Source organism: Canis lupus, chromosome 25 (genome assembly GCF_011100685.1).
Source record: "Canis lupus familiaris isolate Mischka breed German Shepherd chromosome 25, alternate assembly UU_Cfam_GSD_1.0, whole genome shotgun sequence".
Classification (NCBI taxonomy): domain Eukaryota; kingdom Metazoa; phylum Chordata; class Mammalia; order Carnivora; family Canidae; genus Canis; species Canis lupus.
Window position 1 is genome coordinate 44,558,067 of NC_049246.1, and position 25,570 is coordinate 44,583,636.

At 36.0% G+C, this 25,570-nt stretch overlaps 2 protein-coding genes across 12 annotated transcripts in view; one reads left to right on the plus strand and one right to left on the minus strand.

Annotated features, from left to right (window-relative positions):
- The window catches only part of GIGYF2 (GRB10 interacting GYF protein 2), a 135,456-nt gene that overhangs the window by 56,608 nt on the left and 53,278 nt on the right, over positions 1 to 25,570 (plus strand). For 9 of the 10 annotated variants that reach the window (XM_038574200.1, XM_038574202.1, XM_038574204.1 and 6 more), the window contains exons 8-9: positions 63 to 103; positions 24,886 to 25,065. In XM_038574200.1, coding sequence (XP_038430128.1) covers positions 63 to 103; positions 24,886 to 25,065 — 221 coding nt within the window. The remainder of the gene's footprint in view (positions 1 to 62; positions 104 to 24,885; positions 25,066 to 25,570) is intronic. The other variant, XM_038574208.1, reaches the window with a different exon arrangement.
- KCNJ13 (potassium inwardly rectifying channel subfamily J member 13) lies at positions 5,265 to 14,023 on the minus strand. Of its 2 annotated transcripts, none has more exons than XM_038574213.1 (3): positions 13,905 to 14,023; positions 8,187 to 8,661; positions 5,265 to 6,221 (listed from the first exon to the last, which is right to left on the minus strand). In XM_038574213.1, exons 2-3 carry the CDS (start codon positions 8,644 to 8,646, stop codon positions 5,599 to 5,601), a joined length of 1,083 nt encoding a protein of 360 aa, XP_038430141.1. In that variant the 5' UTR covers positions 8,647 to 8,661; positions 13,905 to 14,023; the 3' UTR covers positions 5,265 to 5,598. The 2 variants fall into 2 exon arrangements, with proteins under 2 accessions (XP_038430141.1, XP_038430143.1); XM_038574215.1 differs by lacking the exon at positions 13,905 to 14,023 and adding an exon at positions 8,758 to 9,277 and having other exon boundaries at positions 5,599 to 6,221.

The following is a 25,570-nucleotide window of genomic DNA, read 5'->3' on the forward strand; positions in this document are numbered from 1 at the left end:
ACGGATGGAAAGTCTATATATTACTCTCAAGTCGTGTTTGAAACTTATTTTATCTTTTCTAGAGGTGACAGACGTTTTGAAAAACCAGGACGAAAAGATGTAGGTAAGGCTTGCTTACTGTTTTGAAGTATTTTTATCTAGACTTCCATGATAATAGTTCGTAACAAGGCTCAAGGGATACATTTATTAAAAATTAACTCATTACCTGTACCTCTCCAGTAGATGGAGTTGTAGCATTGCTTGCATTAATAATTCCATGGGTCTGTGAGGGCTCTGTTGCATGAAACTAGGGGTGGTGAACACAACCATTAGGATTTACTTGGATTAGCTTTTTAGGTTTGTGTGTTCTTGGGAAGGCATATATTCTTTATTAAGGCTACCTTGTGAACTAAAATTTCAGTCTGTTAACTCCCTTTTCCAATGTAGATACATCTCAAGGGTGAGAAGAAATAGGAAAAATGCTAGAATGCTTGTTTTCATGTCAGAGGGCAAGTGCTAAAACTTAATGTTTTTACTTTAGTCTTTTATTCATCTGGTCTTTTTGATGTATAATCTTTCTTTTTCTTGTTTTGAGATGAGAGCCCTCAAAATAAATTATAGTTAAGTTAGCCACTGAATTAAAAGGTATGTAGTAAGGGAATAAGATTTCCATGTTTGTGCTCAATTAATCATAGTTTATATTAAAAAATCTAATATGTTAAGATGGGCTTTCTGACTGATTAAAGGTACTACCTTCCAAACTGCCAGTGGGTAGTAATGTCTGAGAGGAAAAAGAAATGCCGATTCACAGTAATATTGGAGTTATGAAAATCACCATGCAAGATCCAAATTCCTACAAGTACCAGAAAAGGACTACAGAGTGTGATTATATCTGACAAGAGTAAATATTTCTCAAAGATATGTTAAATATGTAAATATCACTCATAGGCTGATTTGCAGATTTTTTTTTTAACACTAGTTACAGTAGTCAACTTTGCATCACTGTTTTCATATCAAATTCATTTTTTCAGTTATTTAAACTTCTCATTTACTAACATGGCATCAGGAATAATCAGTTGTATTTATATTAATGAAAAGTTAAATGAGTAACACAAATTTAAAAGACTAGGTAAGTTATTGCTACTTGAAAGGCTTTACTTGTGTCATAGACTATTGGATAAATACTATCTTGGGGCATTTGTTTAGGACTTTTGCTTCTATCCTTTTCTGATTCAGTACTTCTGCCAGTGCATATGGAAAGATAATGAGGGGTAGTTTGGAGTACAGGGTTTTGAGTCAAAGATCACCAGTAATCTAAGTTCTCAGACATTCAGTAGTTTCCTAATAAATGAAGGTAAGAATGCCTTACAAAATTTTTGGGATTAAATAAAAGTATATGGACCCATTTATTTGTTTAATAGTTATTGAGTTCCTACTCCTTTGATAGGCCCTGATAGGCCATGTGTTAGGTGCTATGTAAATAGTCCCTTTTTTTGGATGACATTGTTTGTATGTGACCAGATTTTCAAACTATACAGTATTTAGAGGGATAGCTATAGAGTAGAACTGGTGGGACTTGAGATAATTATTAAGATGGAACAAGAGATCAGATCTAATCAAATGGAAGTTTAACAGCAGAAAATGCCAAGCAAGTCTTGCATAAACTCTAGAATTGAAGATATGGAGTAATGGCATAATAGCATCCTGCTGGGGAAAGGCACAGCCTTCTCAGCTGACTGCGGGATCAGTGTTAACCAGCAGCGGGATGGTGCCGAGCACAGCATTTACTAGGACTGAAGTGTCCTCATGATGCAGGCGATAGGGGTGCCTGCTGTCTTTTTTATTGACACAGGACAGCTTAAGTATTGTGTGCAGTGGCCATACCCAGAAGGGATCCATATGTTGGAGTAGGATGCTTAGGGCATTTGAAGCCCTGTGATGGGGAATGCATGAAGGAAACAGGGCTGTTTACACAGCAGACAAGATTGTGGGCAGGACAGGGTGGGGAGGAGGGTTTTTAGGGTTTCTCTCTACAAATATTTGCTTAACAGTCATAAAAGAGGAATTAAATTTGATCTGTATGAGTCTAAAGGCAGATTTAAGGAGGCAGATACTCGACACAATCTTAAAAAGGTTTACTAGAGTTGTCTGAAAATGGCTTGGATTGTCTTGGGAAAGCAGTGTGTTCCCTGTTAAGACAATAGCTTGATTTTAACTGTTTTACACATAGTTATATTTGGTGGTTTGGATAGAGTGTAAAGTTTCTTTTTTATCATTGTTTTAACTCTTAATTCAATCTAGGTTATTTCCCCAACTACTATTAAAAATACAAGTCTTTTTCTTTGTCACCCTATAGGTATATCTGTGAAAAGATGAGTTCCATAAAACTAAGTTGATGTGAAGTTGTTAAGAATATAAAGAAAGTTTTTCCTATTAAAATATCAGGGCAAGTTTCACATATATATATAAATAAATCATAGTGGATTTTACTGAATATTTTTTGACAAGATGCACACTTCAGGTTGTATTAACTGCTAATAATTCTGAGCCTTTCTTTTTATAAGCAGTCCATTTTTGTTGAAAATATTATAAAGAGATTTGTTCCTAATTGTATCTTGCACTCTTCAAGAATGGCAGTTCTAAACTAGATTGTTGGGATAGAGTGATATATATATATATATATATATATATATATTGGTCAGTTGTGAGATGTTTTAGGACCTCAAATTAAGATTTGGAATACTGAAGTTTCCAGAATACTAAAGGTTCCAGAATGACTTGTTTTTAAAATTAGTGATGATTTATATCATGTATTTGCTGCTTATATGAAGAGAAATGGGTGTGTTTGCAGACATCTGGGCAAGAATTGTGCATATTCCCTGTGAACACACCCTTGGGACAATGTGGAGGTGGAAAAGGCCTTCAACATTGGAATTACAATTGCTATTCAGTAGGAATTAATTGCTGCAGAGGGAGATCAGTTCCGGTGATGAACTTGTATGATTCTGTGAGGAGGAAATTGAAAGATCATTAAATAAAAATTAATCCAGTTGATACCAATAGGTTCATCTCAATGTGTTACCAATTAGTGGATTTTGGTGTGAAATACTTTAAAGTAGACATAAGAGCCTTTGACTATAAGGCTGCTTCTAGCAGTAGTAGGTATTATGGGCTTATACATATATAAAACCAGACCTTATGATATTTAGTAACTACTTGTCTAATTTGTTGGGATTGTCATGCTGTCTATATTAGCTTCCTAAAGCACTTCTAAAGTGAATTCCATCGTGGTCTTCCTAGTCAGGTATCCAAGATAGCATTACTGGGCTCCCAGGTGCCCCCAGGTTAGTGAGCTGTACAGCCAGAAATTAGAGCTGCTGTTCCCACCTCCCAGGTCTTTCCCCCTCTGTCCGTTTGCACTTCCTTCTCTTGAAAGGATAATGGTATCTTGGCAGAAAACTTAATCCTTAACGTAGAAACTGATTCTCTAAAGTAAGTGAAAGAACCATGAACAGTGCTTTCAGAAGCTTTTCAGCCACCTAGACAGAAGTTTTTGATTGCATTTCTTAGTTGTCTGCTTGTGAAACATTTATTAAATAGCATTAGTATACCAACAGAGTTGTTTTGGGGTATATGTGGAGGAAATCACATCTAGTTTTCAGATGCAGAGCTTATATATACATAGTGTACCTTGAGAGTTCTGTGACTTGAATGGAGAACATGCTGTGTCTGCAGGGAGCCTCATCCCAGATTTTGCTCACTTTTGTCACTTTGGGCACCTTCACTTAACGGGTGGAGTTGTGATTTGTGTAAGTGATATAGAGCTCTTAGGAAAAAGCGTATCATGTAAATCTTTGATACTACTTTATTTTCATAGATTATGTGAATCTGGTTACTTTATTATAGAAATAAGAATTCCTACTGTCTGTATGTGTTATGGCAGTCCTGGGTTGGAAAAAAAAAGTCTGTTGGAAAAATTAGCCTTCCAGAATGCCTAAAGTTTCCAAACAGCAGAAGTTTACCATAATTAATTTCTGTGTTCTTGATATTTTCTTAGACCACTCCAGAGTTCTTTATTTTCTTTTCCTTTTGGTCAAAGAATAGAAAAATGTGACTTGCTGCTCTGTCCTGCTCTTCAGAACTGATTGCCTTTATAGGCTCATGTTTATTTTATGGAATGATTCCTGGCTGGGTCATCACCAGTGGGGAGGGTTAATCTTTCACTTTTCCTACTAAGACCTGAGTAAGGGAAGTTTTAGAAAAGAAGAGCAGCCACAAATCTACTTGAATTCTGATAAGGGTGACTTTTTTGGGTTTTGTTTACTTTGAGGACAGTTTATTATTTTTTTAAATCAAAATGAAAAGCATGCAGAGAATGGTTTTAAATTAAATTGGAGGTAAGGGAAAAGGGTTCATCTAAGTATATGTAAAATAGAAATTGAAGCAGAGAGAGCATAATTTTCATGGAGTATTAGACTTGGTAAGAAATAATAGAGTTTATCTAGTCCAACCTCCTACTGGTGAATAAACACTCATTTTGTGTTTATAGAAAAAACTATTTGAAGTTGGAAACAGGAATTTGGGTTTGAAAATACTTGTTGCCTAATTTTTTGCTTTATCTATTGGAGATGTTTTTCCTATTTGAATTATAAGTAACTGAACTTTTATATCTAAAGCCTTAAATATATTTGCATTTATGAGTTACTTAGGGTGTCCTGTTTTTTTTATACCACTGAATGGATCACAGGTAAGAAGGGAATGTTTTTACTTAGGTCAGAAGCCATTCAAATGAATCGTTAATTGTAATTTTTAAATCACTATTTGATTATTATGCAAGCTTACTTTATAGGAGATAGAATTTTGCATCTCCTTACAAAATTACGGGTTGCATTCAGCCTGGAGCTCTTACTTGATCTGATCACTTTCTGCCACAAATACATGAACATGTGCATGTGTTTGAGTGTCATGCTCAAATACTTTTAGAGCTATGTATAAATCTATATACATTGCTGTGTGTGTGTGTGTGTGTGTGTGTGTGTGTGTGTGTGTGAATTTTTGTTCTTAGGTGGTAAAAATTGAGAGGGTAATACTTAACTCCAGTTTTGTTGTATGAAGAACCAGAGGAATGATCTTTGTTGTCTTGCAAAAATAAGAGTTTTAAAATGATGTTCACTAAATATTGTGAAATCATCATTCTACACAGGGAGCTAGGTTTAAGACTAGACTGTTGCTTCACTTGCAGATGAAAATGAGAGATTGTGATTGATTTTAGAGTTCAGGTGTGTTAAACTTTATTGTCCCATTTTACCTTCATTAGTGATACCATACCACTTTAATATGAATCCATCAACATTTCTGTATAAATACCTGTCACGTTGAGATGCATTGATTTCAGCAGATAACCACAGTACAGATTTGTAAGGTAGAATGTTATATTTCCAGAATGTGTATTGTTAGCTCAGCCTTTTTTATGGGCATAGGCTTGATTACTATGATGTAATCAGAGGTGTAATCAGCATTGAAAAAAAGAGAAAACATGAGATATGATGAAAGAGAAGTAGCTGCATAACTGGCTGGGTATATTTAATACATTAAAAAACAGGGTGTCATGGAGACGTCTTATTCTGTCAGTCCTGTTTCTGAGATCTGAAAATTGTCCATGCTTTGTCCATTGATATGGATGTCCATGTCAGTCCTATTTGGGCTCTTGGAGACCAGAGGAGTTGGAAGTTCAGGAACGGTCTTGTCAAAATTCTCCATCTTGATTTGATATTCACCTTTGGAACCCCGGGTCAACAGAGACGCAAAACAGTGATGTAACATGATCTCGGAGGGTAGGTAGGACGTCCTCCTTTGGCATATTTCTCCAGTGCCTTCCTGCATTGCTGAGAGGAACACAACTAATTCAAAGTGGGGAGGATTTTCATGCTGGAGCAGAGTAGCAAGAGGACTTGATGGTATAATGGAGTGATAATAGGTTAGTGGAAAGATAAAGAATGGACATTCCTCAGAACTGATGCCATCAAGGTGGAAGTCCACACTGGTCTGGTTGAGTTCACCATTTTCCCTTTCCTGATAGAGTACAGCTGAGACTCGGACACTAGTCAGAGGACTAGGTCGAGTGTTGGCCACTTGGAAAATTAGATTAGGTTTGCCATCTATGTGAGCTACTACTGCTAAGTCCGTAAAGCGAATTGAAAAAGCTCGATTTTTTGGCCGGGCAATCTTCGCCACAAAGGCACCTAAATTAGAAATCAGTGAATTTTTTTTTAGAATGAACACTTGAAATATGAATACTATTTCCGAATGAGAAGGGTATATCAAATAGTTATACACTTCTACTCCAAGTGAGTTACGAATTGATAAATACATTGTTAATTTGGATAGTCTCATTTGCCTGAAGAATTTTCAACATGTACATACATCCTTATTTTAAAACTATGATTTCAGAAGGCTTAAACAGAATTCATTTTGTTACATAGAAATGTAACTTTCTTTTCATTTCTTACAAAATCAGAGAATGATCATTTCTTATATTTCTGCCCCCAATTTAAAAAAAAGTAACAAAATAAACGAAATTCATTTGTAATTAGATTATTTCAAGTTGAAGTAGAAATTAGATTCAGAGTCGAATGATTTAGGGTGGGAAGGGGACCAGTAGAATGATTGATACATTGAGGAATTTTTAACTTTGAAACTTATACAACCTCTTCCCTCCCCTTTATTTTATAAGGCTTTGGCTCTAAAGTGTTTTCAGTGTACCTTTAAAAGTGCATTTCTGGGATCCCTGGGTGGCGCAGCGGTTTAGCGCCTGCCTTTGGCCCAGGGCGCGATCCTGGAGACCCGAGATCGAATCCCACGTCAGGCTCCCGGTGCATGGAGCCTGCTTCTCCCTCTGCCTATGTCTCTGCCCCCCCCCCCCCGTGACTATCATAAATAAATAAAAATTTAAAAAAAAATAAAAGTGCATCTTCTGTGCCCCCAAGCTGTAGGTCAGGATTTCTTAACCATTTTTGTGCCACAAATCTTGTTGGCAGGCTGGTGAGATCTGTGGTCCTCTTATCATAATTATGCTTTAAATGCATAAAATAAAAGACATACGAAGGAAACCAAATATACTGAAATCGAGTTGAACATTTAAAAATTTATAGTACTGTATGTGCTTTATAAATGCATTAAACAGCAAAATATATTGGCAGGTTTAATAGTGTACTTTGGGGAGTATTGTAGTGTGATATGAAAATATCAGTGATTGCTGTTTGAATCAGAGTTATGGGTATGCTGATACTATTGTTTTTGTTGCCTATGTTTATAATGGAAGGAAATGGTAATTTTCAGTTAGGGGCTAGTGACAAAAGAAGTAAGTTTTTCCTAAGTTCATGAATCCCCTAAATTTTATCTAATGGCTGACCAGTTTAAGAACTTGAATAGGGAAGTTAAGTGATTTGTTACAGTTTACAGAGCCAGTTGGCAGCACACTGGACTTCATTCCAGATCACCCTTCATTTGGCTCATTACTTACCTTTTCAGATTATTATTGCATAGTATGTTAAGGCCAGGTTTTCTTTTTGATTTGTTTTTTGATTTTTAAACTATATATACACACCACTTACAAAAATGACGTCCTACTTAATTACAGGAAAGTTTTATGTGTTACCAGGTTTATAAATAAAATTTCATTAATCTTTGTGGACGTATATTCAGTAAGAATGTGTATACTTGATCTCTAAATATAATGCTGACTTTGGTGCTCTGGGTTTACTGATAATGAGTAAATGTTGAACAGATAAACTCAGAGGAGGAAATTTTAACCTAGTAAAAGAAAATAAAATTCTTCTGTTAGGTAAAATGATTGTCAAAATGTGCATTTAACATATTTATCCACTTATCTGACAAAAGTATTTAGTTTCTCTGAAAAAATGCCTTTTAGACTTTTTGTTAATATTCTTTTTGTGTAAGATGTTGCTGCAAGTTAGTGTCATTAATAATCCCTTTTTTCTTAAGGAGTCCAAATAGGTAAAGTTTAAGCATAGGGTCAGGGTTCATATAATTTCATCTCTTATTCCCCTAGTCTTTCTTCAGTCTTAGATATTACCGGCTGATAATGCAAATGAATTATTCTATACATACCACAGTTGCTTATAATTGGCTATCCCTTCTCCAAACCACTTGTAATTTTTTTTTTTTAAAAGAACAAAAACAATTACCTGTGATAAAAGCCTCTAACATGAGGCCTAGGAGCATTTGTATGGCAAGTAGGGCGATTGCACTTGGACAGTCACCACTGGGGAACATGGTACCATAACCAATTGTGAGTTGTGTCTCCAGGGAGAAGGAGAATGCAGCTGTGAAACTGGTGATGTACTTCACACAGATAGTGTGGTTTTCAGGTGGGGCATCATGATCTAGTTCCAGATCACCATTCATCTCAGCTAGAACATACCAGAGCACTGCAAAGACAAGCCAGTGGACAACAAAAGAAGCAGAAAAGACCAACATCATCCAGCGCCAGCGCATGTCCATTAGGATTCCCCAAGCATCTCGCAGATATGCAAGACCTCTTTGAGCACCATCCATTTGAAGTGTGCTGTGGCCATCCTTGGTGACCATCCTCCGGTATCTCTGAGTTAGGAGAGGAGCAATAACTTTGCAATTACTGCCATCCATCTCAGGCTGTAATTTCTGAAACAAAGAATAAATTAGTAAGCTCTTAACGGTTTTACAGTTAATATTAATTCTGAGACCTCATTCACTTTCTCCTTTTTTTGGAATACTTACCTGGCTACTGGGTAGGCTTTCCCAGTCTAACAGCTCTTTTTCTCTTCACGTAAGAGAAAAGAGACAATACTTATTGACTAAGCCATTCATTTGTTGCCTAATCATCACTTGCCTTCGGATATCTCTTATTGTTTCCTTGAATGACTGTTAAAATATTGTTTGCTATTTTAATATTTCCAAGTATATTTCAAAATCCTTAAAGCTTGGGGTTATGGTTCATGTCCCTTTGATATCTTTGTCTCTTGCACATAAAGTATTTATTGATTTGACTAAACATTAGTGTAAATAACGTTTTTATAATTAATAATTATGAATAACTCATAATTTAAATGAATAAATTAAATATATGTGTTCCTTTATGTAAATAACTAGAAATCATTTGGAAATGCAGTGTTACACTGTCTGCAAATGTTTTGAAGCTGAATTCCATGCTAGGACAGAACTAAGCTTTTAGATCCATAGTTCTAATGTATGATTTTTAATTAGCCTATTGAAAGTTTTATGAATAGGCTTTGTTTTTGTCGCTTTGTGGCCATTTTCATGGATTCTTTCCTTTGTCTAATGCATTGTCATCCTCTGAATATTCTAGATTCTGATTAGATTGTGGAATGGGGAGAACATTATTTTCTTAGATAAGTAAGAAATTCTAGGTAGAGGTTCCTAGGTAATACTAGTTTTGAAAGTAAGTAAACCAGAGAAAAGCTTCAAGTTTAATGAACTAAAATAACCATTAAGGCACCACATGGCCATTTTTGAAAAATAATTAATATAATTCGTTTTTAGCTGTAAACAGTTAAACTGTAAATCAGTGGGTGTGTTTTTCTCTGTGTGGTGAGAAGAAATCTAAGGTATGCTTTCTGTGTGACGATTTCTATGTCTTAAGACTTTTATGTGGATCTCACAGGAACAGACTGGAAAATGCAGCTTTGCTTTTTCTTTCTTTTTGTCACAGTGCAGTGCTAGGAGTTTACGTTTGACTCTTTGCCTACCTGCTTCCCTCAGAAGTAGATGCTGTTGAGAGTATTATATATCCCCTTCCTATGTTTTGTTTTGTTTTGTCCCTTCCTATGTTTTGAATGACGGTGACACTTAAAGGGAGTAGAGGCATTGGAGCTAAGTTGTTGGTTGAGTTTGCTGGATCTTTTCCTGTGTCTAGGGACTTTGGGGCTGTGGAGACTGCCTTCCTGTGATAATTGGAATTAGACATTGGCTAGTTGGGTATGTAATTTCCCTTTCTCCTTGAGGCTAATTTAACAGATATCAGTGACTTAGAGACATTCTCTTGTATTTTCTTCAGATTTGAATTACTGATGGAACACTGGGATAATGGTTAAAATTTATTTACAGTAATAACCATTTTATTTTATTTTTTTTTTAAAAGATTTTATTTTATTTATTTATTTTTTTAATTTATTCATGACACAGAGAGAGAGAGAGAGAGGGAGGCAGAGGGAGGCAGAGGGAGAAGCAGGCCCCATGCAGGGAGCCTGACGTGGGACTCAATCCCTGGTCTCCAGGATTACGCCCCAGGCTGCAGGCGGCGCTAAACTGCGCCACCTGGGCTGCCCTAACCATTTTAGTTTCATATAAACTTAAAGTCTTAGGTCATTAATGCTTTATAATTCATTATTCTGACAAGTAGTCTTTATTATTATTAGTGTATTTTTTTTCCTTAACATAGCTACTTAATGACTCATTTTGCTAGATTCTTTAAATGTTTTAGGAGACCTTATCTCTGTCCTTTTGAAAGTAACAACAACAGCAATAATTTTCACTGTGCTAGGTATCTTCATATTGCATTATATCTAATTCCTTGGTATGTCAGCAGGATAGACTTTTCTTTTGGGTTTGTTCTTAAGATTTATTTGTTTATTAGAGGCAGAGAGAATGCGAAGAGGGGGAGGGGAAAAGGAAGATAGAATCCTCAAGCAGATCCCCTGCCGATCGTGGAACCCTGTGGCAAAAGTGGATCCCAGGATCCCGAGATCATGACCTGAGCCAAAATGAAGAGTCAGACACTTAACTGACTGAATCATCCAAGTGCCCCAGCAAGATAGACATTATTATTCTGTTTCTCAGATGATGTCACCAAGGGTTAGGCAGATGGGGGCCTTAGATTGTTTGTAATATTATCCTCGTCTGGCTAACTTTACTGGTTAATTTTCTTACTACAAGATGCTAATTTTCTTACTACAAGAAAGTTTGGTGAAAAAAAAATCTTTCCCAAGATGATTGGCATTATATTTTCAAGATTGTCTTTGACAGCCATATTTTTAGCTTCTAGTAGATGTTCTTTCAGTCCCCATAACTATCTCAAGTATCTGTCTTAAACTATTGTTGACTTCACAAATGATTCTCATGACAGTAATGATTAATAATATTGGCCAACATATATTGTTTACTATGTGGCAGTAATAATACCAAATACTTTCAAATGCCTAGTGCAGAGTAACCTTCTAGTGTTAGTTGCTTTATTATTATTATTAATAGTGTTCCTTAACTTTCCCAGTAGTAAGTACCATTGTAATTTCTATTTTACAGATAAGGAAACTGAGGCATAGTGAATTTCCTAGGATCACAAAGGTAGTGTTATTAGTGAATCTCACACCAAGTCCATAGTCCAGAGTCAGTGCTTCAGAAATAGATATTTTGATCCTGGTTAGCCTTTTGTGAATAATACTACATTCCATTTGACTAGTTTTGTTTAGGAGTCATTATAGAATATTTGGTCTTTAGGAATGCTTAGGTTCAGACCTAAGATTTGTGGTCAAGAAATATATTTTCAGTTAAGGAAGACATCTTGTAAAATTTGAAGATCAGTACAGCCACAATTATTATGTAGTCTAATCTTCTGAATATTATAGACCAGTACAAATTAAAATGTGGAGAGGAAACTTCTTACATAGCATTGCCAAATTTGTATTTTACCAGGTGAGAAAATAATTTCTAGAATATATCATACTAATTTTATAAAAGAAAAGCCATTTTGACCTTAAAAGAGGAAGAAGGATATAATAAATGTTAATTGGATTCCTTCAGAAAGGTTGTGAATCACCACTGTATTGTCCTTAATGGTTTCTTTTTCTTTTCTAATTTTTTTTCGTTTTTTGAGGTGAAATTGGTATCTGATATTATATTAGTTTCAACTTGTTTCTTGCTTCCCATCTGTGTGAAAATGCCCATGATGGACCTTGTACTCTAGTGCGTATTGTACTTTAGGATCCACTGTCCTGGTGAATGCTACTAATTGCTGATTGTTTAACAATAGTTTTTTGTAGGGAGAACTTTGTGATTCTTGATTTTCACCTTAAGTTATTAAGTTCTAAAACTCATTACCTAGGGAGATAGCCTTTCTGTATATATTATAGCTAACAAAATTATTATTATTTGGGCTTTTTCAGGATTGTTATTACCTACAGCTTTGTAGCACTTACTCTGGGCTTCAACAATTTCATTCTTTTTCTCTTGGAATTAACTAAATATGTGAGGAAAAAAAACCTTTGAACAGGGATGTCAAGGCTAATATCAAAACAGTGAAGCCGTCTCCTTTTTATATATAAGGCTTTGCTGGATCTTTTTTAAATTGTGTTGGTAAGTGGAGTATTCTCAGATTTTGATCCCCATTTAACGATTGCCCTGAATAAGTCCATCTTTGGATTTATATGAAGAGTATGGTTTAGTATAACTAAAACAAGGTAGGGAATCTAGCTGACCATGCTCTGGCTCTGTTGGTTACATAGCTGTGTCAGCTGGGCAAGCCACCCAGTCCCCTTGGCCAGGCTTCCTTATATTAAAAAAAGAGAGACAAAAGGGAATTAAATAATACGATCTTTTAAAATTCTACAAGTTTTAAAATTTATTTCTATTTCCCTCAACTGACATAGGTTTTTTATATTATTTTTTTTCTTTTTTCTCTTATGTGTTTTACATCTGCTTGTGTGGTATTTGAAAATTACATTATTGTTGCCTGATACATGTAGATTTTTCTCTTCATCAAATTTAAAAGTGACTGACAGGCATCATTATATTTATACTATTATATTTCCAAGTAATTTTCATATCTTTCCAGGTGTACAAATACCCTTTGAGTATGTTTGTCTTGGTTTGTATTTATATGATTCTTACTAACTGATCCCAATAGAAAATAGAATTGAAGCTTGAGAAGGTTTGTTTTTTCTCTCTGTGTGTGGGCTGTAAAGTATTTGCTCATTTACAAACTTCGGTGGATAAAAACACTACTTTATAAAAATGATAGTTTGGCTGCTTCGGTGGCTGTCGAAATTATGGATTTGTTTTACTCATTTGGTTTGTAGTACTTAAAATTATATCTTTTTTATTGCCATGTTGTAAGGTGGTAGTGTAGTTCATATTAAACAGTTAAGATAATAGGCTATAACTACAAATGTTAAATGATCACAATATTACTATGTATTTGTTCACATCTAGTGTAAAAACTGATTGTATAAAGTCTTAAAGTCATCTCTCCTACCCTCTATAATTGGGGCAAACAGTGTGATTTCTCTCTTATATAAGCTCAGAGAATCTTTTATATTTTAATTTCTTATTTGTAGAAGCACCTACTAATTTTGGTAATTCTATACTTAAAAAGACATTTAAAACTAGATAGTCATCACTTTTTTCATGAAATAAAAAATTGTGTGTGCGGAGATTGTTCTTGTATACTCATTTTGGGTTTTTTACTCCCTTCCAAAAGAAAGATTATCTATCTATCTATCTATCTATCTATCTATCTATCTATCTATCTATCTATCTATCATCTATCTATCTATCTATCATCTATCTATCTATCATCCTTCTATCTAAAATCCAAGGAAGAGAGGTGAAAACAAAAAAGCCCCTGAATTTTTTTAGGGCCTTTCATTTCTGCTTATTTCTGTACTGTAACATGGGATTGGTGTACATTTAATAAAACAAGAAAATTTCTAGTAATGCTTTCAGTAGGGCTATTACTCCATTTCTAAAATTTAAGGAAAAAGAATAAAGAACCTTAATGTATGACCCTGAAGGTAATATCTTTGTTTTAAAAATCTATTGGCAATATCTAGCTCTGTCCCTATTTGCCACTCAATTTCTTTCTGTTCCTCTTAAGGAAAGAAATAAGAATGAATATTATTTCATGTACTCACCAGTACTTTTGCTGGGTCAGTCTGTGTGCACAGGTAGGTCTTGAGGAAACTTGCAGAGTCTGTCCTTTTGATAAGGTAACTTTAATCTACAAGGCTAGCTTGTGGGTTCTCTTCTTGGACTGGATTTACAGTTCACATTCCTCTGTTTATAATGTCGTGGGGGCTAGTTTCAGCTGAAGATGATGTGATTGGTCACTTAGTCCGCAGGGGGGCCAATGAGCTCTGATCATGTGGAAAAGAATGCTGGTTTGTTAGGAGGTCTTTCTTTACCCAACACAAACCTTAACAATTCTGGAGAAAGCCTCCAGAACTGACTTGGAGAAGGGGTGCATTTTTTCCCTCTAATCAGGACCGGTCTTTAGTAAGTTTGCATAATCTTACTTAAGAGTTTATTTGAAAGTTCAAAGGGATAAAATTCCCTGCAAGATTTCCTTTTAGCCGTCTTTCCTTATATAGCATGTTGAAGTGTGAGATACTGCCTTTACTATTCCTTTTTTTTCTCCATTTCTACAGGGAAGGTTTCCTTGGATAAGGACTTTTAAGCATGAATTAATTAATTGATTTTACTAGTTTTCTTTTCATATTCCATCTCACTAGAATGGCTGCCACTAATTCTAAAACTGATTATATAGGTGATTTAGTTACCTGAATTTTTGTAAGGGAGGGACAAGGAGACAGGCCTTTTCTTCTTCTTCTTCTTCTTCTTCTTCTTCTTTTTTTTAAGGCTATGTGCAGAAATCTTAAATAAGAATAGATTTAATTGTTTGCTACCTTGCACTTATCTTTAAAAAACACACCTGTGTCAAGGAGCTGAAGAATTATCTTAAGGCATGCTTTAGTAATGAGGATGGTTTCCTGAGAGGTTTATGGTGTTCAGGGTACAGCAAATTTAACTTAACATCTAAATAGTGTTTACCTAGAAAACGACTGTGATCTAACTTGTAGCAACCTTAAAGTGAGCTGTGGGATGGTTTTGTGTAATGCTTTTACTGAGCAGTACTTCTCTCCACCTCTGTTAGCTGCTGATTTTAAAACTTTGATCAAATGTCACATGTAAGAGGATCTGAGAAACAAAGGCTGTGATTGTTCAAAGTAAAATCATGGAAGGCCTGCTGGGAAAATTATTAATGTAGACCAATATAATGCTACTTAGAAGGTAAAATCCGTCTTTGTAGATTCCTTCCCCTCCCCCACAATTAAAAAGAAAGTATTAATTCCTTCTTTGTTCTGTAATGCCAAACATTTCAATACAAGTTCAGACACAGCATTGGAAACTTTGACCTTCAGAACTAGAGAAAGTAAAAGCATAAAGTAGGGACTTGTGATGGTGATGCTTATTCCCTGTACACACTGGTAGGGAATTATACTGTATATCAATTGACAGTTGACTGGGGAAGAAAAAGCCTTAGCAAATACAGTGTGACACTGCCTTTTAGAAAGTACAGGAGTGTATCTGCCATGTGTCTCGCATCAACATTATGATAATTAAGATGGTGAAGGATTTTACCAAACTTAGAAGCCTCTTTCCATAATATACTCTGTTTCAGAATATATTAAGGCAGAAATGATTTGGCGAGATGATTGTCAAGAAAGAAATGTCTCAAGTGAAGAAGGGTTCTGGTTTCTGGATTTCTGTAATTTAAAAGTCTTGCTGTGGTTTATAGACCATTCCTAGTTGCTAATTGTGTGGATAGTAGACCAGCTTTGGAGTGTCCACTCAGGAGCACAGTACTCCCATTTAATAGTCTGAGCAGTACTATTCATTCCTGGTTGAGATTGCCAGGTTAGCTGAGATGAAACTGATCTCGACATAGATGGTATATCAACTTCACCCTAAGACACATGGGCCCATCTAAACAGAATTACTGACTTTAGTTAAAGATGGTTCTAAAACATTTCTTTTATGAATGAACATAAGTGGTAAATATCTGTTCTTTGGTTTATTTTTTATTAAAAATTATAATGATTAAGCAAGGTGCCAAGACCAGATACATTGTTCTATATTAAATTCAGATCTCTGTCCCTAAAGGTATTTGATTTTCTTTCTGGCTAAAGTAATCCAGTGTATAGTCCATAACTATACCAACTTGTACTTGAGACTAACAGATGCTTTAGTTGGAGTATAGTGTCCTGCCTATGTACATGGATAATCTTTCAACTTTAAAACTTTAGCCGTGTTCTATGTTCTTTCTTATATAGTATACCTCGCTTTCTTTAGAAGATGCCTAGTCCCTTTTCAGTTCTGCATTCAAGCCCAGCTGCTGATCGTCTTCTTCCCTAGAGATTTGCGGCAGTGTTAGGGTATATACCATCAGATGACTGAACATGAGGGTTCAGTTAAAAAAATACCACAAGAGGTATTTTTTTTCAAGGAGATTTTGATATGCTGCAGCCCCTCCAGTCTGTCTCTTCCGGTCAGGGATTGTGTTTTCAGGACCAGTGTTAATGAGTGGAGCAGATTGTAACCTCTCGGGTTAGGATGGGAGAAAAGTTACACATCTTTGGATATAAAACTTAAACTTCTCCATCCTAGCCATCCTGAGTTTTGTTTACAATTAATTGTGGGGAAAAAAAGTAAATACTAACACCTGGATGGGATTTCCTTTCACTATTTTCTCTGGTGTTAGAAAATATTTTTAGTGTTGATCAGAGAATGTATATCTGAATAGAGGAATACAAAGTTTCTTACTAGAAAAATTTGCACATAAACAAGCTTCAAAGTCTGTCCCATAATTCCACTTTTGCTTTTGGAGTTTGGGTACTTGTAAGTTCCAAGTCTCACAGCTGTAGATTTTATTGGCTGAGTGCCTCTTCGCTCCATCTGAAGTTTTCCATAAACACCATTTTTGGCTGTGAGTCAAACATGCACACAGGTGCCCTTTTACTGCTCTTTCTCCTTAGGAAGTCTACTCAATTAGACCAGACTAAAACCAATATTACATTTTAATTTAATTTAATTTTTAGAAAAATCCTATTCATACTTAATACATTAAGTCAGAAACAACTAAGTATTTACTGCCATTGGGAAAATGTTTATATATGTCATACATTTGCATTTTAGCACCTTTTGTACATTCTTAGTTACTGTTGATATAAGATCATAACTTGTATTATATAGATTGTATAGTTTGATTATAAAACAGTCATATTTGCTCTTTTGAATAGAAGAAAATACATTTTAAATTTGTGTTTCTTTATCTTTTGAAGGTCATAGATACCTTTAAGACTCTTACAGGGATCCCTGGGTGGCGCAGCGGTTTGGCGCCTGCCTTTGGCCCAGGGCGCGATCCTGGAGACCCGGGATCGAATCCCACGTCAGGCTCCTGGTGCATGGAGCCTGCTTCTCCCTCTGCCTGTGTCTCTGCCTCTCTCTCTCTCACTGTGTGCCTATCATAAATAAATAAAAAATTAAAAAAAAAAAAAAAAAAAAAAAAGACTCTTACAAAAACCTTACACCTTTTTCCCTGATAAAAGAAAGCATGCCAGCATAATATTTACTTCTCGTTCAAGGATTCATGGCCCCCAAGTTCATTTATGGACTGTAGGTTAGGAATATTTGGGTCAGCCATTAAATTTGTAAATTATTCAGTTATGTTTACTTTTCAATCTTGTTTACAAATTATTCTGTTAAGATTATAAGAAATCAACTAAAATATTTGCTTACTCAACCTTATTATTGTTCTGATATTATGGAAGGAGGAGGACTTTGGTTTGAAATGCTGAGGAGGGCCTTGTGGGTATCCCTCACTGGCCACTGTGGAATTCTAGACTTTGTAGACATGAAAGGAACTTTAGATAGCATCCTCTAAGTTGCCTGGGAATGGCTTTTAATATTTTGCTTTTTTTTTTTTTTTTTTTAAGATTTTATTTATTTATTCATGAGAGACATGGAGACAGAGAGGCAGAGACACAGGCAGAGGGAGAAGCAGACCCCATGCAGGGAGCCCGATGCAGGACTGGATTTTGGGTCTCCAGTCACGCCCTGGGCTGAAGGCAGCGCTAAACCGCTGAGCCACCCAGGCTGCCCTAATATTTAGCTTTTATTTTAAATTAGACCAGTAATACACAAATTATGTGTGTTTTTTTTTTTAAGATTTTATTTATTTATGACAGAGAGAGAGGCAGAGGCAGAAGAGAAAGAGAGGCAGAGGAAGAAGTCAGGCTCCATACAGGGAGCCCAACATGAGACTCGATCCCAAGACTCCAGGATTATACCCCGGGCCAAAGGTGGCGCTAAACCGCTGGGCCACTGGGGCTGCCCTCTGTGTTTTTTTGTTTTTTTGTTTTTGTTTTTTAAACCAATCCTATAGATCAAATTCTTCTTGAGATTTTCACTCTCAACTCAAATCTACACAAATACAAATATACTGTAATCATTTAAATGGTTAAGGATTTATTTGGATGTTTTAGAGCAATTCTTGAATTCAGTGTAATTTTTAGTTATATTAGTAGTAATTGGAAATTTATTTTATTAGATGGTGCTTGAAGTCATTTTTTTCCTCTCAAAAGAATTTCTCGAGTGAAATTTTTATATTGAAGAATGGGTCTTAACATTTCTGAGGGGAAAAAAAAAACATTTCTGAGGGGTATGCTTTTTTTTTTTTTTTTAAAGACTTTATTTATTTGAGAGAGAGAAAGCAAGAAGGCGGTGGGAGGGGCAGAGGTACAAGGGACAAGCAGACTGCACGCTGAGCATGGAGTCCAGTGTGGGGCTGGATCTCATGACCTGAAGCTATGACCTGAGCCAAAACCAAGAGTCTGTTGCTTAACTGAATGGAGCCACCCAGGTGCCCCAAGATTAACACATTTGGTTCCATCTTCCCCTTTTAGAAATGTCGGTAGTCGTTGTCTATATAAGCTGTACCATGCATAGTATGTCTGTTGCCCTTTTAAAGTTTGTTAGACTTTGATCCCAGAGCTTCCTCTTCATTAGTTTTTCTGGAATTTTTTTGCTTCTTTCAGTGGATTAAGTCTGTGAGTAAACCCAGGTTTAGGAGTTTGAACACCTGTGTTCTATGTCTGATTTGGTCACTACTTAGCTCTATGACCTTGGGAAATTCCCCCTATAAGTATCCCTTTCCTCACAGAACAATTGAGGTGATGATGTTTAACTTAACTCTTATGATTGTAATAAGGATTAGTTGAGATAAATGGATGCATTTTGTCAAGGAAAATTTGACAAATTTTAGGTTATTTGATTACATGTGTGTCCCTGGGCTGTGGACCTGGGGGATTGATGCATGTATAAGTTTCTTCTTTATTTTTAATCCTTCGTCTTTAATTGTGTTTGTCCATAGAGGAAAGCACTCATGTTGATGTTTGCTAGAGGTTTGAGTAAAACAGGTAAAAATAGGTAAAGTTAGTACTCATTTTTCAGGGATAAGATTTAGTAGTGCTTACTAAAGTTGAATATACCTCATTTCACTCTGGCCATTTCACTTTTAGGTATATATCAACAGAAATACAAACATATACTAAATTTCATATTCAAGAATGCTCATAGCACAATTCATATAGCAAAAAGCTAAAAACAACTTCAGTCAGCAGCAGAGTCATATATTGTGGTCTATCTACACAATGAGTTCCTGTACAGTCGTGCAAAAGAACAAGCTGCTCTTCTCTGTAACAATGTGGATGAATCTCCCATAATGGTTCCTGTAAGAAGCCAGGCATAAAAAAGTTTAAACAACAGGCAAATCTAATCTTTGGAGATGAAAGTCAAAAATAGTGCTTGTTTTGGGAAGGGTTGACTGGAGGGACATGAAGATTTTTGAAAGCTCCTGATATTTTCTTTTTTATTTCTATTTCTATTAACTTTTTATATTTTAAGTAGGCTCCATGCCCATTGTGGAGCCCAGTGGCAGGGCTTGAACTCATGATCCTGAAATTAAGACCTGAGCTAAAATCAAGAATTGGACCCTTGGCCAACTGAGCCATCCAGGAACCCCAGATATTTTCTTTTTCTTTCTTTTTTTTTAAATTTATTTTAAAGGTTTTTTTATTTATTAATGAAAGAGAGAGAGAGGCAGAGACACAGGCAGAGGGAGAAGCAGGCTCCATGCAGGGAGCCCAATGCGGGACTCGATTCCGGGTCTCCAGGATCGCAACCCAGGCTGAAGGCGGCGCTAAACCGCTGAGCCACTCGGGCTGCCCGATATTTTCTTTTTTATTTTATTTATTTATTTTTAGGGTTGTTTGTTTGTTTGTTTATGAGAGACAGAGAGAGAGAGAGAGAGGCAGAGACACAGGCAGAGGGAGAAGCAGGCTCCATGCAGGGAGCCCGACGTGGGACTCAATCCTGGGTCTCCAGGATCACGCCCTCTGCTGAAGGTGGCGCTAAACCGCTGAGCCACCGGGGCTGTCCTGATATTTTCTTTTTAAAATCTTAGTCATGTGGATGTATTTGCTTTATTGAAACTCTTTGAAAGTACATTTGTGATTTATGTACTCTTTGGCAAGAATTGTTATACTTCAATAATAATAAGTTTTCATAAAGGAAGGAGGAGGAGTGGAGTGAAGTCCACTTAAAAGTTCTTGAATTTCTCTCACCTTTCTCTTATGCACATGACAGTGACTCCCAAAGATGGAACTCCACCTACCTTGCACTTACGTGTGGGATGTTTGACATGTCAGAACTATATTATTCTGGCTTTCCTTAGTTTACTGGAGAAGTTGTCACCTTAATCTTTCCATTGAAGTTATTAATTATGTAATATTTGACATAGCAAAAAGTATATTGCAGTTGAGGAAATAAGCACTCAGCAACAAAATTTGAACTCCTTTGTTATAGAATTTTTGAGCTAGAATGGGCTGGTGTTCCTGTAAATTCAGGCAGCCTTCTTAACACATACTTTTAAATTGGGAATTGGAAAAAAAATAAAAAAAATAATAAATTGGGAATTGGGTCTTTTTTTTTTTTTTTTAAAGTGAAGGTGCATAGATCAGAACTGCAGCCAAAATTTAAAATCAGGTGTAGTGGGGATCCTTGGGTGGCTCAGTGGTTTGGCACCTGCCTTCAGCCCAGGGTGTGATCCTGGGGTCCTGGGATCGAGTCCCACATCAGGCTTCCTGCATGGGGCCTGCTTCTCCTCTGCCTGTGTCTCTGCCCCCCCCCCCCCAATGAATAAATAAATAAAATCTTTAAAAAAATAAAATCAAGTGTAGTGACTACAAGATTTTTATTCTTTATTTAGTACTGTGCTCCTCTTTAATCTTTAAGATACCTGTTCAGATTAGTTTTGAGACAAGGTATGACATAGTCATTCAAAGATTGTGAGGTAGGTACAGGTTGAAAATTACAAGATGATTTTCAAGAAGTAGAAAACCCAGATTTTGTTTCTTCCTATATTTCCCCTACTTTTGCCCTATTCTTCTTTTTTTATTTTTAAGTAATCTCTATATCAACGTGGGGATTGAACCTACACCCCAAGATCCAGAGTTGCATGCTCTTCCAACTGAGGTAGCCAGGTGCCCCTGCCCCATACTGTTTTAAAATTTTTTCCTATTCTTAGGTACTAATAGGAAAAATATATGTAGGACTGGCAAGTCTAAAGGTAAAACGGTTTAGGAAAAAATGTAAACCACACAAAGGGACATAAAGTCAGTAAACAACATGAAAAATCTTTGATACGAAAAATTCATATCTGAGCCATATTAGTGTACCACTTTACAACTATTACAGTAGTAAAGGTTTTTTTTTTTTTTTTTTTTTTTTTTTTTATGATAGTCACAGAGAGAGAGAGAGAGAGAGAGGCAGAAACATAGGCAGAGGGAGAAGCAGGCTCCATGCACTGGGAGCCTGACATGGGATTCGATCCTGGGTCTCCAGGATCACGCCCTGGGCCAAAGGCAGGCGCCAAACCGCTGTGCCACCCAGGGATCCCAGTAGTAAAAGTTTTTTTTAAAAAAAGGATAGCAAGAAAAAAAAAAAAAAAAGGATAGCAGCACTTAGTATCAATAATGTGAAATGGTGTGTTGATTTGACCCTTTTTTTTTTTGAGGGGAAAAAGGCAGTGGATGAAGTCTGTCATCTGACTTAGTAATTGCATTCTTTGAAGCTTTTTCAGAAGACATAGTTCAGAAAAGCAGGTATTTCTTGCCTCATTATCTATAGTTCACAAAAAAATTGGTTATAAAGTAAATGTCCAGTCAAATAATCTAGTAGATTATGCTGTGGCAGCAAGATCTACCTGGTGTGTACCCATTTGCATAATTAGGAAGATGTATAATCAGAGAGGAGTATTTGCTGTAGATGGAGAGTAGATTACAGAATAGTAGGTATATTGATTGCAACTATGAAAAAATATAAAGTTAGGTAAAAGCCAACAACAGATAGGGCTCTGTTTCTAAAACAGAGATTACTAGTACTTTTATTTTTAATTTTTTGCAGTGTATCCTCTATTAGAAAAAATTAAAATTATAGTGACCAGCTTTTAAAATCTTTTTTTTTTTAATTTTTATTTATTTGTGATAGTCACAGAGAGAGAGAGAGAGATAGGGGCAGAGACATAGGCAGAGGGAGAAGCAGGCTCCATGCACCAGGAGCCTGATGTGGGATTCGATCCCGGGTCTCCAGGATCGCGCCCTGGGCCAAAGGCAGGCGCCAAACCGCTGTGCCACCCAGGGATCCCGTGACCAGTTTTTGATAAGCATTTTGCCATTTGTGCTCTTTTGCTTGCTTTGCTATGTTCATTAGTTTTTCAAAGGCTTAGTGTAAAAGTAGGTGAAAGAAAGTCAGTGTTTCATCTAGCACATCCATCATGTGATTACTACTGTATTCCCAAGTCATTGCATGGTACCTGGCACAAACTGCTTGTGACTGATTATATGGGTTTAAAAGCCATTTCCCATCATTTGTCTATATATGTTTCCATTTTATCTATGTATTAGGGATTTTTTTTTTTTAGATTTATTTCTTTATTTTCGGGGAGAGTATAGTGGGGAGGTACCAAAGGAGAGGGAGGAGAGAATTTCAAGTAGACTCCTCGATGAACATAGAGCTTGATGCAGCTCAATCTCATGACTCTGAGACATGACCTGAGACAAAATCAAGAGCCAGGTGCTTGGATGCTTAACCAACTGAGCCATTCAGGTGCCCCTGTATTAGGGGTTTCTTTAAGGTTTTTTTTTTTTTTTTTTTTTTTTTTGTGAGTACAGTTACAATTTTCATCAAGTCATGTAATATATGTGGTACTTTGTAAAATGGGTTGCCCTTCTTATTCTGAATAAGGGAACCTGGGATGCCTCCAAACCCAAGACAGACATGGGATATATCTGTATTTGAATTCATAAAACTTAGCACTGAATGTGCAATAAATATTTGTTGAATGAGTGAGAAGATGAATATTTGAATCCTGTCTATGCCATTTAAATAGTGTGAATTTAGACAGTTCTTTTATGTTATCTTTTTGCTTCTCAGTATTTTTCCAAAAAGTAGGAAAAATAACTTCAAATATTGAGGATTGTTATGAAGAATAAATCAGATGATTGAGTGTTTTGCGTTGTTTTGTTTAGATGAGTTTTATCATCTGTGGCCATGTAACAAGATACTTCAAAACTTAGCTGAAAACAACAAACATTATCTCAGTTTTTGTAAGTCAGGAAGGAATAGCATAGTTGCTTGGCTCTGACCTGGGTCTCATGAGTTTGCAAGGCTGCAGTCAAGGTGTCAGCCAGGGATGTAGTCATCTGAAGGCTTGACTGGGTTGGATCCACTTCCATACTCACTCATGTGGCTGTTGGCAGGCCTCAGTTCTGTGCCATGTGAGCTTCTCCACAGGGCCGCCTCATGACATGGCAATTGATTGTCTTGGAGAGAGCATCCTAAGACTGATGGAAGTCAGTAATTTTTAACTTAATATTGGTGCTGACATCTTACTGCTTCTGCTGTATTCTGTTTGTTGGGAGCAAGTCAAGTGCAGCTCACACTTTAGGCGAGGGTATTATGCAGGAGTCAGAAGGGAGGTCTTGTTGGGGGCTTAGAGGTTGCCTTCTATAATAAGAAAGCAGGTAGTATTTTGCCTAGCAAATTTCCAGATATTTTATCCTTCAGGAGAATAATATGTGGTAACAACCTAATATAACTGTTTGGATAAACAGGATATTGAATCTTAATACATGTGAAATGAAATATAAGAGGATGACCAGAAATGAGAATTCCCTCATTTTCAGATGTAACTGTACAACTTTCTTTCATTTTCATGGTGGTTTAGTGAAAAGAATTGAGGTTATCACTGATGTACATGTAACTTTTTAATTGTTTAAATGGAAGATATCAGTGTATGTTTTGGATTTTCAACTAATTTAATGTGAGATTTTATATAATCTGTTATGAATTATGTAAGCACATGTGGGATGATGACTAAAGAGAGAATTTGCACAGTTTGGAATTATCTTGTTCTTTGAAAGTACCAATTTAATTTACTTGGTATACCAGGCTCTCTTTCTTAATGGAACTCTTGACTGGCATTAGGTTACACATAGCTTTGCATTCTGTTCAGAAGCAATTTGTTGTATGCTTATTATGTAATAGATGTTAGAGTAAATGAAAATGAAAAATTATAGTTCATACTGTCTACTTTTGAGTTTTTTTTTTTTTTTTGGCTAAAAGGTAGGTTGAATTTTACAGATGTCCTATTTGGGTAGAATTGCTAGTAGAAGTTGATTAAATAAATTAAAATACATCATATAATTAAAAATCTTGTATGACTTTTGAAAAAGCAGTATGTGCTGGTAAGGTAGGTTGGTTCACGTTTCATTGCACCCCCCGTTTTTGGTGCATGTATTTGTTTAAAAAATAATTGTCCGGTCTGTGACTGTTGTACTCTAAGAAATATGTCTAATACTGGATGCATATGTCTGCAGCTCTGTTGCTCAATACTGCCTGAGCAGGTACATCTGCACAAAAGTGTGATCTCAGCCGTCCAGTCTGTTTTCAGAATCCTTATTGGCTGAGGCACATGTTTCCTTATTTTCATTACAGGGAGACCAAATTTTGAGGAAGGTGGACCAACATCGGTGGGAAGAAAGCATGAGTTTATACGATCAGAAAGTGAAAACTGGCGTATTTTTAGAGAAGAACAAAACGGAGAAGATGAAGATGGAGGTTGGAGACTAGCTGGACCGAGACGGGATGGAGAGAGGTGGCGTCCCCATAGCCCTGGTAAGGCTCCTGCCAAGGGAGTGCGGAGACCAAAATAAGGGAGTATTTGGTGGAGATTGTGTACCAAGGAAGCAGAAAAGATGAACTAGAAAGAAAAAAAAAAAAGAGAGAGAGAGAGGACTGAATTATTTATGTCATTACACTTAGTCTTATCACTACAAAAAATACTTCAGCATGAAAATTCCCCAAGTCTCTTCAGTTGATGAAAATCATTTTTATTTTTCTGGAGCAAATAGTGTAGTTTAATGGGAAGCACCTGCCTTTAACTGCAAAAATGTGAGAGGGTCTCCTTTGGTTTTATCTAACATTTAATCTTTGTATTTTTACCAGCATGCTTTAAAACTTAAAATGTGTAATTATGTGTTCATTAAAAATATGTGCTCTTCCTAAAATTGGTATTTTTCCTGTATAATAAAAGATGTATTTTTTCAAAAAAAAATTTTTTTTTATCCTAAGAAAGTGATTTATGCTTATTTGAAGGATAAACTCTAAACCTAGGTCAGAA